Genomic DNA, 15,546 nt, shown 5'->3' on the forward strand with positions numbered 1-15,546 from the left:
AATTTGTTTTTTGTTTTTCCATGGTTTACTGATCCGCCAACCCTAAGAATGAAAAGTTCAGATAGAAAGAAAAATCAGAAAGATCAACAACAGAAACAAAAAATCTGACCAAAGGTGATTATTGATAATCAATTATCATTAAATGAATTAACAGTTTTGGTTTGATTTTTGTACTTGCTGTGTGTGACCACAAACAAATAATTCAAACTAATCTCATCATGCTTTGTGACTGAATAGTTATTGGCTCTGGTCATATCCATCAACCCAAATATAAAAGAGTGTGTCCAAATTAATGAGTCTCTCGCACAGCACAATCTCGATTCTCACTGAACAGATAAGTCCGACATCACGAAGGGACTACCCTGCTGCAATGTGTTTAACCCCCACGAAACTGTAGGTGAGATTACCTTTTATACCTTACTGTCCACCTGTGTTATAAATCCCCATAAATCCCCACTGGGAGATCAGGTTTAATATGTATCAGGTATACCATATAATACCGTATTGATCAAGCCTCTCACTATCTGCCATAGAGCCGTCTACATACACAGGTCACATTCTTCAAAGAAAGACTTAACATCAGGAATCTTGTGGATATAGCAATGGGGCATTTGAACAACTAAGTCGGATGTTTCCATCTTGCTTAAGTCATCTTGTTTGAGACATTATGGTAGACATTAAAGGATCAAGTCAGAGTTTGTTTGTTTGTTTGTTTGTTTGTTGTTTAACACAACACTCAGCAATATTCCAGCTAAATGACAGCGGTCAGTAAATAATCAAGTCTGGACCAGACAATCCAGTGACTGACATAATGAGTATCAACCTACGCAGTTGGTGTATGATGACATGCATCAACCTAGTCAGTAGGCCTGACGACCCGATCCCATTAGTCGCCCCTTACGACAAGCGTAGTCGCCTTTTACGGCAAGCATAGGTTGCTGAAGACCTATTCTTACCCAGATCGTCAAGGGTATGTCACAGTAAAAAATATTCCAGCCGTATCATTCCAGACTCTAAATATGCATGTCTAGGTCAGACAACCCAGTGATATTCCAGCTATATGACAGCGGCCTGGAAGAAAACGAGTCTGGACAGATAATCACGACAACATGAGCATCGATCTACGCAACTGGGATACGAAGACATATCAACCCAGTCTCACCACCCAATCCATCCAGTCGCCCCTAATGACATGCACGAATTGCTGAAGACCAATTACAATCTGGGTCTTCACAGGAAATGTTACAGCTGTAATAGTGCTAAGGGTCAGAGTTCCATCTAGGCCATGTCATTGCCCTACTGAAGTGGTGCCAACTGAAACTACCATGAGCATGGCCATACACCACCATCTGAAATGAACTCAACTCCATATGCTGCTTCCACGTCAGGAATTGTGCGCAGAGGTTCTTCGGGAAAGAACACTAGAATTCCATTTAAATTTTTTCTCATCTAATACAAAAGAAAGCCTCACAAACCTCCCTTTATTCTGAACACAGTTGTGTCTAAAAAAGAAAGAGTAAACTCACCATTATTGTCAGGTAAGTCCTTCAATGATTTCTTCACACGTTTCTGCTTCCCATAGTCCTCTCTTCGCCTGTCTAAGCCACCTTCACTATGTTCGCTACCGAAATTATTTGGAAGATTTTCGGTTCTAGTCCTTCCATTTCTCATGGTACCCGTAGGAACTTGTACATTGACGCGTGTCAAACGCGTCCCATCCCATCTCACATCCTGGTAATTCCGTGATGATGGAATGTGATCGTTCAGGAAGCGTAGCTCCGTCTCCCGGATGGCCCGACTGTCCGTCAGTGTAGACTGGACGTCGAGGGATTGAGTGGATGACGCCGTGGAAGACTCCTGGTGGGCAACACTATCCAGATATGTCCCGTCTGTGTTCACTTCACGAAGGTGAAGGTTATGCGAGAAGTCAACTCGCTTCGGACTACCCATCCTTACATCACGGCTGCCATAGTAATCCTGTCGGTATCCATCCCGCGCTCGAGAACGGGACTCCCTGTCTGCTTTCCGTGATCCTACTCTGCCTTGAAGGTCGCCTTCCTCATGATACTTCTCATCTGGAATTAACATGATTTAAAATAATGAAAAGTGAAAAACAAATATTCCAGCCATATGAAGACTACTGGCGAGGTGGCATCAATACATTGAACAGATGACCTACAGAGCTATAGGTCAGGAGAAAGCTCAACAAAAGATGGTTTTGGTTGTTTGTTATTTAACGCCACACTCGGCAATATTCTAGCTATCAGACAGCAGTCTGAAGATAATCAAGTCTGGACCAGATAATTCAGTGATTGACATGAGCATCGATCCACGCAATTGGGATACATTGACATGCATCAACCAAGTCAGCGAGCTTGATCACCCGATCCCATTAGTCTCCTCTTACAACAAGCATAGTCGCCTTTTACGAAGCAACCACTTTCACCACTGAACCACATGGATGGTGTGAAAACACAATGACTCTTAGACAGTGGTCATATGTAACAAATGTTATATTTGGGATGACACTTTTCACAAATTCTTGTACTTTTGGGGGTCGCCAATACTCAGGCCTCATACATCCGCTAATACTCTGGCCTCCTACACACACCAATACTCAGACCGTGTACACCCGCCAATACTCAGGCCTCCTTCACCCGCCAATACTCAGACCGTGTACACCCGCCAATACTCAGGCCTCCTACACCCGCCAATACTCAGACCGCGTACACCCGCCAATACTCAGGCCTCCTACACCCGCCAATACTCAGATCGCGTACCCCCGCCAATTCTCAGGCCTCCTACACCCGCCAATACTCAGGCCTCGTACATCCGGCAATACTTAGGCCTCATACCCCCGCCAATACTCAGGCCTCCTACACACACCAATACTCAGGCCTCCTACACACACCAATACTCAGGCCTCCTACACACACCAATACTCAGGCCTCCTACACACACCAATACTCAGGCCTCCTACACACACCAATACTCAGGCCTCCTACACACACTAATACTCAGACCGCGTACACCCGCCAATACTCAGGCCTCGTACATCCGGCAATACTTAGGCCTCATACCCCCGCCAATACTCAGGCCTCATACACTCGCCAATACTCAGGCCTCATACATCCGCTAATACTCAGGCCTCATACATCCACCAATACTCAGTCCTCATACATCCGCCAATACTCAGGCCTCATACATCCGCTAATACTCAGGCCTCATACACACACCAATACTCAGGGTCGTACACCTGCCAATTCTCAGGCCTCATACACTCGCCAATACTCAGGCCTCATACATCCACTAATACTCAGGCCTCATACACACACCAATACTCAGGCCTCATACATCTGCTAGTACTCAGGCCTCATACACTCGCCAATACTCAGGGTCGTACACCCGCCAATACTCAGGGTCGTACACCCGCCAATACTCAAGGTCGTACACCCGCCAATATTCAGGCCTTGTACACGAGCAAACACTCAGCTCTACATTTCTATCAAACTGGTGACCTCAACAAATACTTTGCAAGAATTACCAGTACAGGTATATAATAAATCAGTCACGCACAATCAGCCATAATCCCTGTATATCGTGTTATTGGCTACAGCCTGCACTGATACTGTGTCTAAAAGGGTTAACAGTCTCAAGCTAGCTTACAATACTCAGCAGTGGAATCCAAATCTTACCCAACGTGGTCTGACAGTAACATAAAACTAACCCAGTCCAGCCCACAGACATTCTCGTAATAACAACAAAAACGCGGGCAATCTGCGACTTAAGCAACTTACCCGAAGCCTTGGTCTGGTAAACTCAGCAATAATTGTTATACATAATGACACAAAAACTACTGACAATGATGCTAGAGCCAAGTTTGCACGAGTGCACTCAAAAATGTTTGGCACGACTACACAGATATCAAAGATTTTCAAATACCAGATAAACAAAAGTTCAGAGCCCTGTTCCACAGAGTTATCTCTGCACTACAATTATCATAAATATAAAGTAACGTCAACACCCGAGAACAATCAGTCACGATTATCTGTCAGAACAGATTCCATTGGGCGTAAAAGGCAAAATAGAGGTGACAATTATGGATCACTGTTTTGTTTTGTTTGTTTGTTGTTTAACACCGCACTCAGCAATATTCCAGCTATATGACGGCGGTCTGTAAATAATCAAGTCTGGACCATACAACTCAGTGATTAACATCGTGAGCATCAATCAATGCAATTAAGATTGATGACATGCATCAACCAAGTCAAAAAACCTGACCACCCGATCCTGTTAGTCGCCTCTTAGGACAAGCATAGTCGCCTTTTATAGCAAGCATGGGTTGCTGAAGACCTATTCTACCTATTCTGGTCCAGGTCTTCACGGGTTTGGATCACTGAAAATCATTGATGACACCAGGTGTTCGTGAATAAGGTTAAGCATGTCCCAACGTAGCACCTGTAACTCACACAATTTGCATAAAACTGTAAGACTTTGTTAGAAACTAACAATTTTTGTCCACTAGTCCTTATAATGATAACATATAGCAAAACCCTTTAAATAGGCCAATTTCTACTAGTCCTTAGGATACCTTTACTATTGGGCAGTTCGGTAAGGACTACAGGACTAGTGCCAATTTCTAACGCTGCGCACAGTACTCCTGCCATCCGAAGGCAGCCTGTACACAATGAAGTCTTTACCAGACAATCAAGTGATTGTTAAAATATTGAAGCAACTGCCAACTTAAAAAAATACACAGCCTGGCACCAAAATCCGAATGTACAACACAAAGTCTTTGAATGATGAAGGTGCAATATTATACCAGTACTCATCAATTCTATAAATGAGCAGTACGGTACTTATTGGATTGAAAAAAATATGTCTGGTACTCGTCAGTTCTGATAATGTTTGGTTTGGTTTGGTTTGTTGTTTAACGCTGCACTCAGCAATATTCCAGCTATATGCCCGCGGTCTGTAAATAATCGAGTCTGGACCAGACAATCCAGTGATTGATATCATGAACATCGATCCACGCAATGGGGATCGATGACATGCATCAACCAAGTCAGCGAGCCTGACCACCCGATCCCGTTAGTTGCCTTTTACGACAAGCATAGTCGCCTTTTACGGCAAGCATGGGTTGTTGACGACCTATTCTACCCCGGATCTTCACAGGACAGATAATGACCAGTACTACTGTACTCATACGATTGTTACATTTTCTGGAGCACTGACATATCCTTTTTACCACATCAGTATTTTATACCTTATACTTAGACTGTGGTACAATCTCACCCTTTCATCTATAAAACGGTACATGTATAACGAGCCTCAATCCCAGTGCTTTACTACCATCTCATTTGCCGATTCCAAACATGGAACCAGATCTGGATCATCGCTTCCAGTCATCATGGATAAAAGACGCAAGGTCTTTATTCATTGGGTATTATCTCCCAACAATGGACATTCCAGCTGGTGAGGTGTATGTGTGAATACCTTCTCTGTCAACACACACAATACGTGGGCAACACACAGGGGGACCTCCACACCATCAACAGCATTCCACACCCTCAACAACACCCAGCGACAACTGCCGTAATGCCAAGTCGGGGAAATATCCTACTATATCCACTTAGGACAATTAACTTGACAAACTCCCCTTTTACAATCAACAAGCTGGTATGAGTCATTCAAGCCACAAATCAAAAGTCTGGAGTTTCAATGTCAACAACGAACATTTCATGAATGTGACTTGAGAATTAGGGTCAGCAGTATTAGGCAGTCTTCCAACGTGGAGGAATGACAAAGCTTTCCACAGACAAGATTCCAAACCCGCAGGATGATATCCCCCATTTACCCCATATGATGATGTAAATGTTTTTTCATGCCATGATAGTCAGCAACAAACCCCAAACAATTGGCAGTGTATGACGCATGCAAACCCATGCAGAGTTCAAAACTCCTTGCATTATACTGCCAGTAGTTAAAAATGTTCTCAGTGCCAGTAGTTAAACTTGTAAGAACAAAGTTAAAAAATGTTCTCAGTGCCAGTAGTTAAAACTGAAATAACAGAGTTAAAAAATGATCTCCGTGCCAGTAGGGCACATTCAATTATATTTCGTATGAGAACAGAAATATCAGACAAATAGAATATACAAGTTTCCACTTATTTAGTTTTAATCATTCCAACATTCATACTCCTATGCATCCAATGGGACTTGTCGTGGATATAATGAGTAAAGGATGCACTATTTTGTTGTAGGTTCAGGTTCTGACTGTGCCAAAAACATTTTAGTCTACCAGTCCAACTCGGCCATAAGCATCATTGCCTGATTTGGTTGTAATTAGACTATGTATTACTGGTTGTAAGGAAGAGAATTTATGGATGTCAACTTCTTTCTTATGAGGAACACAACCTTTCAGAGAATATACTTACTCCTTCATCATAAGCGAATGAATGATATGAGCCAGAGAGCATATATATGTACACGCGAGAACAACAAAAGTAATAAGACAACAAAAGGTGGAAACTCAACAAGGGAAGCCAACAGATAATTAGCGCTGATAGGCGAATTCTCTGTCTTATGTGTATCTCTTCTAAATGCCTTTCAAAGACATGTTATTACTTGTGCTTACTGGACCAAACAGAATTTTACTAGACTTTGGCCTCGGTTTGGTAGCTAACATTGCAGACCTCAGGTTTCCTGTTTTATTTATTGTATTTATGCGAAGGGTACTAAAGAAGAATTATCTAGATTTGTAATTTGTACATGTTTCTTCAAAATCAATCATCTGTAACATTTTAAAATCAATAACCAGGACTATTGCCAAGTGTTAATAGCCAACACCATTGTGGACCACAGTCTTCTATGCCTGACACAGATCGGACTCTTGTGTGCCAGGAGATGTCAGTGAAGCCTGCAGAATGTCCTGAATGAGAGCTATTAAAAGTTCTGTTCTGTCCATACTCTGGTCTCGTCATTCCCCTTCAATAATATCCGGTACAAAGCGCTATGAATAAGTCTCAGTGCATTTAAATCACCAATACATCAACACATTCCAAGTTAGGATATTTACAATGGGTCACTGTTGATTTTCAAGTCAATTTTTATTCAAATATTCCAAATTCAAAGAAATTGGTGCATGAAAAAAGGGCAAGGTGTGACTGAATTGAACACATGGCTATATGAATGAACTGAATGCTACGTGCAAGTGCTTCTTTCAGCTCTGTACGCCGACAACGTCTTATGTCAACACAAGGGGTGGAAATATTATAGCCTGTTAGCTTCATGTTAGTAGGACTCAAGTAGAACACGTTTACAGTTACACGGTAACCATTTAGTGAATTGAACTGGGTCCATGCCACAATAACAGAATGCTGTTACCACTAGGCTACCCACTGCCTCCACTCTGTTCCACAAAGCCGTCTTAGTATTACTATGATCGTAAGTCTGTATTAGAGTATCGAAGATGTTCTAAGAACGCTTTGTGGAACAGGGCTCCGCAGTGGAACCCTTTGAGGTAAATCTCCTCACTGCGCAGAAATTTGGAGATCTTACTGCTCTTGTACTCACCTATTCTGCTGACCTTGCGATGACCACCAGAGGGCGCTGTCTTACTTCGCTGATAGGCAGTGTAGTCATACCTATCACAGCTAGCCTGTAGGGAACAGAAAACACTTGGTCAGCCCAGCAAATAAATGTTTCATTAATCTCATGACAAGAATACTTCTACACAGTCAAACCTTGTTAATCCAGACTACCATTCCCATGGAAATTGTTCAGATAACTTGAGAATGTCATCTGAGTGTCTTTTGATACCAAACATATATAACCAGCATCAGTAGCAGAAAGATTAATGTCATTTGATTGTGACATCATTGTAAATGGCCTGCAAAGCATTGTGATGCAATTTCACTGCAGCGATATATCCTAGGAGAGATCGCTTGATCTCATCCAAGCAACATCTCCTGTGGAAGCCAATTTTGGTTGACAAACCAATTTTTTTATTAAAAAATCATTGGTACATATAAATTTCCTTTTAATTATAGATAAAGGATTTGGAACGCTCTGTTAGCATATGGGCTGGTATAAGCTGATCTTACAACACCAAAAGAAATTTACAAGACTCAGGCTTTAGACTAGTGGCTAAAGTTGCAGAACACTCAATGCGCATGATCTTAAACTTTAGCTTTTTCTTCCTCTTTCTTTTCATAGGATACAAAAAACTCATATTTTTGCATTCTCTCTGTTAAGTGATGGACTTAGTCAACAATTGGTGGCAACAGTCTGGCACCATTGGTCCATTAGTAACTGTAATGTGTGCCATTTGAAACTTCAGAGTAACAATGGCTAATCTAGAATGAACTCTTGATATTTCAAAATCAAAATGGAAGATGCTCAAATAATGCTTGTTTAATGCACTCATGGGTTATCAAGTTCAAATTACAAGTCAGTTTTTAAACTATGGGTTATAATTACTCAACAATGGAGATAGTGCCTTGTCTATGCCCGACGCAACCTGATTCAGTTGGCTGCATTAAATATGGATTAAATGGGCCTTGGCATACAATGGTAATCGTACACACACCACTACCCATGCAACAAGCCATAACCACTTTATGAGATGAAGATTCACTTAAATAATCATCACAGGCAAGGAACTTCTGTGAAATATACTAACAGAGACTTATGGTCAATTACAGTGAATGATCCTGCTCGCAACGACACTCTGTGTCAAACCAGTCAATCAATGGCCACATGACTACAGGTTAAGCATGACCATCAAGCTAATTACTCCTCCGTGCTTCGTTTGTCATCAACAGTGAGCTGGCAAGGGCTAGCATCCAGCAACTACCTGGTCAGAGGGACATCTATAGACATCTGACGTCTGGAAATAGCTCCTTTATAAAGGACCATTGAATGTTAATCTGGATGGACCTGGTCAGAAGGACATCTATAGACATCTGGAAATAGCTCCTTTATAAAGGACCATTGAATGTTAATCTGGATGGACCGGGTCAGAGGGACATCTATAGACATCTGGAAATAACTCCTTTATAAAGGACCATTGAATGTTAATCTGGATGGACCGGGTCAGAGGGACATCTATAGACATCTGGAAATAGCTCCTTTATAAAGGACCATTGAATGTTAATCTGGATGGACCGGGTCAGAGGGACATCTATAGACATCTGGAAATAACTCCTTTATAAAGGACCATTGAATGTTAATCTGGATGGACCTGGTCAGAAGGACATCTAAAGACATCTGGAAATAGCTCCTTTATAAAGGACCATTGAATGTTAATCTGGATGGACCTGGTCAGAAGGACATCTATAGACATCTGGAAATAGCTCCTTTATAAAGGACCATTGAATGTTAATCTGGATGGACCTGGTCAGAAGGACATCTATAGACATCTGGAAATAGCTCCTTTATAAAGGACCATTGAATGTTAATCTGGATGGAACTGGTCAGAGGGACATCTATAGACATCTGGAAATAGCTCCTTTATAAAGGACCATTGAATGTTAATCTGGATGGAACTGGTCAGAGGGACATCTATAGACATCTGGAAATAGCTCCTTTATAAAGGACCATTGAATGTTAATCTGGATGGAACTGGTCAGAGGGACATCTATAGACATCTGGAAATAACTCCTTTATAAAGGACCATTGAATGTTAATCTGGATGGACCTGGTCAGAAGGACATCTATAGACATCTATAGACATCTATAGACATCTGACATCTGGAAATAGCTCCTTTATAAAGGACCATTGAATGTTAATCTGGATGGACCTGGTCAGAAGGACATCTATAGACATCTGGAAATAACTCCTTTATAAAGGACCATTGAATGTTAATCTGGATGTACCTGGTTATAGGGACATCTATAGACATCTGACGTCTGGAAATAGCTCCTTTATAAAGGACCATTGAATGTTAATCTGGATGGACCTGGTCAGAAGGACATCTGACATCTGGAAATAGCTCCTTTATAAAGGACCATTGAATGTTAATCTGGATGGACCAAAGTACTGGTTCACATCATATGATTGTGAGAAGCAGAGGAAAGAATTGAAAGTGTTCTCAAATAACTATTGCCATGAAACAGTTACAAAACATCTCATTGGATAATCAATTTCAGCTTCCTTATTTCAATAAGAGTATGTCACACTGTGAACAAAAACAGAAGTTGCTTCGTCACAAGATACAATTCTTGAAACGACAATTCACAATAGAAATATATAGTGAACGGTGCTTGACATTTTACCAGATGTATATATAGGTCACCTTGGAGAGTCTACTGTAGGCCATGCCCATAGAGGATCTGGTGTTGGAATGAATGGGTAAACTGATGCCATAGCTGAGAGCTGCAACAGCCTACTGGCGATGTGGCATCAATACATTGAACAGATGACCTACAGAGCTATATGTCAGTAGAAGGCTCAATAAAGAAAACATTAAAATATTTCATAATTGTAACAGAAGTATTGGATCATTCACCAATGTGTTGACGCTCAATAACGTTTCCTGTAATGTGATTCTATCACCTTAAGATCATTGCACATATATATAATAATATACATGCATGTGCACATGTATTTGCTTGTACTAGTTTGTACTGATGCTGGTTTTATAGTGCTAGCCTGCTCAAATACCTACCACAGTTTAATATGGATACCGGGTACTCAGACACAGTATACTGACTAAGGGCCTACCAGTCCTTGTGCTACCACCTTAATGTTTAGTTCCAGACAGAGTAACAACAAGTACCATCTTTTAACATCTTTAGGTATGATGTGTCTGGTGATCCAACCACCAACATTACACTAATTCTCTTGAGTTTGTTTGTTTGTTGTTTAACGCCGCCGTCAGCAATATTCCAGCTATATGACGGCGGTCTGTAAATAATCGAGTCTGGACCAGACAATCCAGTGATTGACAACATGAGCATCGATCCACGCAATTGGGATCGATGACATGCATCAATCAAGTCAGCGAGCCTGACCACCCGATCCCGTTAGTCGACAAGCATAGTCACCTTTTGCGGCACGGCATGGGTTGCTGAAGAACTATTTGCTTAGACATATTTGCAGTCCCAACAAGTTGGATTCAAGCTGTTCAAAATTGACTTTATTTGTCTGCTAATACTTGTTGCCTTGAAAAAGAAGCTTCTTTGCTTATCCAGATTTGTTTCAAAAAGATTATTGACTTAATAATGCTAAACAGCACTCTGGCCCAAAGAATGTTGAGTCTACAAGATCAGACTTGACTGTTGGCAGCATTCTTAATTGTTTTTAATGTATTTATATGGACTTATGAGCTGAGTGAGTGAGTGAGTGAGTTGGGTTTAACGCCGCTTTTAACAGTATTCCAGTCATATCCCAGCGTGTCAGCTTAATGTGGGAGGAAAGCCCGAAGTAATGCAGGTCTCAGACGTTTACCACTTCGGTGAAACCCACGAGCACGGGTATGGTGCTGACAAACCTAGAAACATAATCGGGGCGAACCGGGATTCGAACCCACAATCATAGGTTTCTGGCGTGCCCAAGGACCGCACCTCTGCACAGCGAATCGCGGCGCCTTAGACGACTGGGCCACTCGAGCCCCCACTTATGAGCTGAGCTTACTAGACAAAAAGAAATTGCCAGGATCAGGCATCAGACTAGTGGCTCTAAGTCGTAGACTGCAGTAGCTAATGACACACTGCGCCAATACTTGTGTGCCTGAATCTGTTTGTGGTTTAGCGCTGAGGTCAGCGATATTCCAGCTACAAGATAGCGATCTGTAAATAATCGTATCTGGTCCAAACAATTTATATTTGAGCAGTGTGTCATAAGGCTCAAGTAACTGACACAGTATCATGTCTTGTCATGGTACAATGACATGCAATCAAACAAATCTCCCACCTAATCCATTCATTTGCCTCTTATGACCATCATAGGTTTAGGACAAAATTCTATCCCGGAATCCCCATGACGAGTGAGTGAGTTGGGTTTAACTTGGGTTGCTTTGAACAGTATTCGAGTTATATCAGGGTATGTCAGCCTAATGTAGTAGGAAAGCACAGTGATGCAGGTCTCAGATGTCCACTTTGGAGAATCCCACGAACATGAGTATGGTGCTGACAAACCTTTAAACATGCCCAAGAGACATAATTTCAGCACAGCAAATTGCCCCCGTCTCGTGCCTGACGTTTCATTAAGATTTGGGGGTGGGGGGTGGGGGGTGGGGGGTGGGGGGTGGGGGAAGAGAGGAGTAGGAGGAGGAGGTAAAGAACCTGGAGCCCAACAATACAGCAGAGGTAACTATGATCAAACATGAACGATCTTAATGTTTGACTTTGTATTTGCAACTTGTATTTGTCATATTTATTATTTCAATGCGTAAATGAAAGAGGTGAGGTGAAATTGGGTTTAACTTCGCGTCCAAGATTATTGCACTTATATAGCGACGTGCATGTACGTCTGTGTGTCTGTGTGGCTGCTTGTACTAGTCCGGACTCATGCCGATTTATAGTGCTAGCTCACTGAGATACCATGCCGCAGTTTAACATGAATACCCCACTCAGACACAGTATACTGACTCCGAGCCGACCAGTCCTTGTTTAAGCCATTTAATGCCGAGCGCCAGACAGGGTAACAACAAGTACCATCTTTTAACGTCTTTTGGTATGACGTGGCCGGGGATCGAACCCTGGACCTTCCGCTCTCTGGGCGGACGCTCTACCACTCGACCACGGAGGCGGTCTGTAAATGAAAGAAGGTTTGCCTATTATTCCCAATATTCCTGCTGGTATCAAATTCCAATATGCCAAGGGAAGACCAAAGAAGTAGCGCTATTGAATTTACAATACGTATAGCTCAAACAAACTAACAAGCTTGACAATTGTTCAGTCAATAAAACGTCAGTAGGTGAGAGTGCCGCCATATATAGTTCAGATTTTCATCAAAGATTTCGAGTGGCATTTCTTTAGTGCAATTGATTTTAGCCCTGCCAATATGTGTGTAATTGGCATGTATTTGACACACATAGCTATGATACAGATTGCTTGATTGTGAAGAAAGATTAGTCGTGTGGATAGCTGTATTGCAATGAATTGACGCTAGCCGCACACATATTGATCCTCAGTATCACTCACTCATCCGATGAAGATAACATTGTCATGTCATGATATTGCTATAGGTAAATAGGGACATTGTTTATTTATTGTTTAGCGCCACACTTAGCAATATTCCAGCTACATGACAGCTATATGACAGCAGTCTGTGAATAATCATGTCGGGGCCAGACAATCCAGTGATTGATATCATGAGCAACAATCCATGCAATTGGGATTCAATGACATGCATCAACCAAGTCAGCGAGCCTGACCACCCGATACAAAATTAGTCACATATTATGACAAGCATGGCTTGATGAAGAACTATTCTAACCCAGATCTTCACGGGTGAGGGACACTGTAATCTCAATGCACTGTTTATTTTAATACATTTTATCAATTAAGAAACGTCTTGATACATACAAACCTAGTTTGTTTTCTTTTCATCAAAAAGCTTTAAAGCTCTAATTTTGATAAAGGTACAAACATAGAATAGTTTGTTGTATAATTATCATTCCTTTTTACAACAGATTCTAAATTTTTAAGTATGGAGCACACAAACCCGTGATCCGGTATGATGACACCAATCAACCAAATCACAGAGCCTGACCACCCAATCCATTTACAACCAGCATTAGTTGCTAGGGAGATATTCCAACCTGGAATCCCCATGGGTATCAATGCAAAGTGAGGTCCCTGGTACTCCTAATCCTACTGACTTTCACTCCCCCCCCCCCCCCCCCCCCCCCCTTCTCATCCACTTTCACTGACGCAATACCACCACCCTCCCTTTCTCATCCACTTTCACTGACGCAATACCACCACCCTCCCTTATTCATCCACTTTCACTGACGCAATACCACCACCCTCCCTTTCTCATCCACTTGCACTGACACAATACCACCACCCTCCCTTTCTCATCCACTTTCACTGACACAATACCACCATCCTCCCTTTCTCATCCACTTTCACTGACGCAATACCACCACCCTCCCTTTCTCATCCACTTTCACTGACGCAATACCACCACCCTCCCTTTCTCATCCACTTTCACTGACGCAATACCACCACCCTCCCTTTCTCATCCACTTTCACTGACACAATACCACCACCCTCCCTTTCTCATCCACTTTCACTGACACAATACCACCATCCTCCCTTTCTCATCCACTTTCACTGACGCAATACCACCACCCTCCCTTTCTCATTCACTTTCACTGACACAATACCACCACCCTAGCAGGTACGTCCTCTATCACCATGTCCTTGTGTTTTGCCATGCTTAGAAGTTGCGCTATGCTACTTCTGCCATTACTGGAGGTAATTCTATCAGTTTCTGTCTTAAAAATAGCATATCACGATCTCATAAACATAATCTGTACCTTAGTATCAATGACATCGTAGTATCGGTGAATCGTTACTGCTTACCACAAGCTCAATCACCCATCCACAACAGGCCCAGTTCCACAAGGCGATCTTAGGGCTATGGCTAAGCTCAAGTCAGGACTAGCTAAGCACTGAGATCACCTTGTGGAACTGGGCCTTGTCTCCGCTAGATGCAGCGGGACATGTCATGCATCATGAACTACCTTCAACATATAAACTCTTTTCTACATACAAAATTTAAACACACCCTAACGCACTTTTACCCATGGGATATTCGACTTTCTCTGTTTCAACCTATTAACAGTAAATTTACCTGCCAAAGAAATGGTGGATTATAGAAATACAAGTGAAATGGGGCGTAGGAGTAACATAAAAGTAAACACTTCTTTCTGACGTACTTGAGATGATAAACTAACCTATTCAAATGTGAATGAAAGTAATCAATGTACTCAATGCTCCGGAGGCTTGCATACCATGCTCTGTTTGCATCCACAAACTTGTTCAATGTGCTCTTGCTGCAAGAGGATGATTTCCATTGTTGTAGGATGAATGAGTTGGCCTTAAAGACCCTTTGAACAGCTTTCAGCATGTTCAGTGATGTCCCTGAGTATCAGTTTCATAACTATATATTGTTTGTTTGTTTGTTTGTTGTTTAACGCTGCACTCAGCAATATTCCAGCTATATGACGGCAGTCTGTAAATAATCAAGTGTGGACCAGACAATCCTGTGATTAATAAATGAAGAAAACACCACAGTAAGGAACTGACAATTTGATATTGAGTGGGGAAGAGAAACAGTGGCGGGCTTTTAATATACAGACTGGAATGCCAAACCAGTTGCTTCTTTAAATTCAAACTATTGGGCTAAACATATCTTTTTAAAAACACCTTGCAACAATGCATTTTTTGTGGCAGGCATATTATCAAACTTGGTCTCTGATAACATATATAACTCCTTCTGTGTCCTCCTCCACTTAGCACCTGGGGTGCTTATATGTGAATATGGTTGATATATACACAGAGATCTATATATATATACACTAGGTATCTG

The 15,546-nt window shown here is 41.8% G+C and overlaps 1 protein-coding gene across 2 annotated transcripts in view; it reads right to left on the reverse strand.

Annotated features, from left to right (window-relative positions):
- LOC124114409 (centrosome-associated protein 350-like) overlaps nt 1–15,546 on the reverse strand; it is a 126,322-nt gene that overhangs the window by 52,263 nt on the left and 58,513 nt on the right. For both annotated transcript variants that reach the window (XM_046474964.2, XM_046474963.2), the window contains 2 exons: nt 7,575–7,659; nt 1,527–2,075 (listed from right to left, as the gene is read on the reverse strand). In XM_046474964.2, coding sequence (XP_046330920.2) covers nt 1,527–2,075; nt 7,575–7,659 — 634 coding nt within the window. The remainder of the gene's footprint in view (nt 1–1,526; nt 2,076–7,574; nt 7,660–15,546) is intronic.

The sequence above is a fragment of the Haliotis rufescens genome, unplaced genomic scaffold, assembly GCF_023055435.1.
Source record: "Haliotis rufescens isolate VD_foot unplaced genomic scaffold, xgHalRufe1.0.p SCAF_8, whole genome shotgun sequence".
In the NCBI taxonomy this organism is placed as follows: domain Eukaryota; kingdom Metazoa; phylum Mollusca; class Gastropoda; order Lepetellida; family Haliotidae; genus Haliotis; species Haliotis rufescens.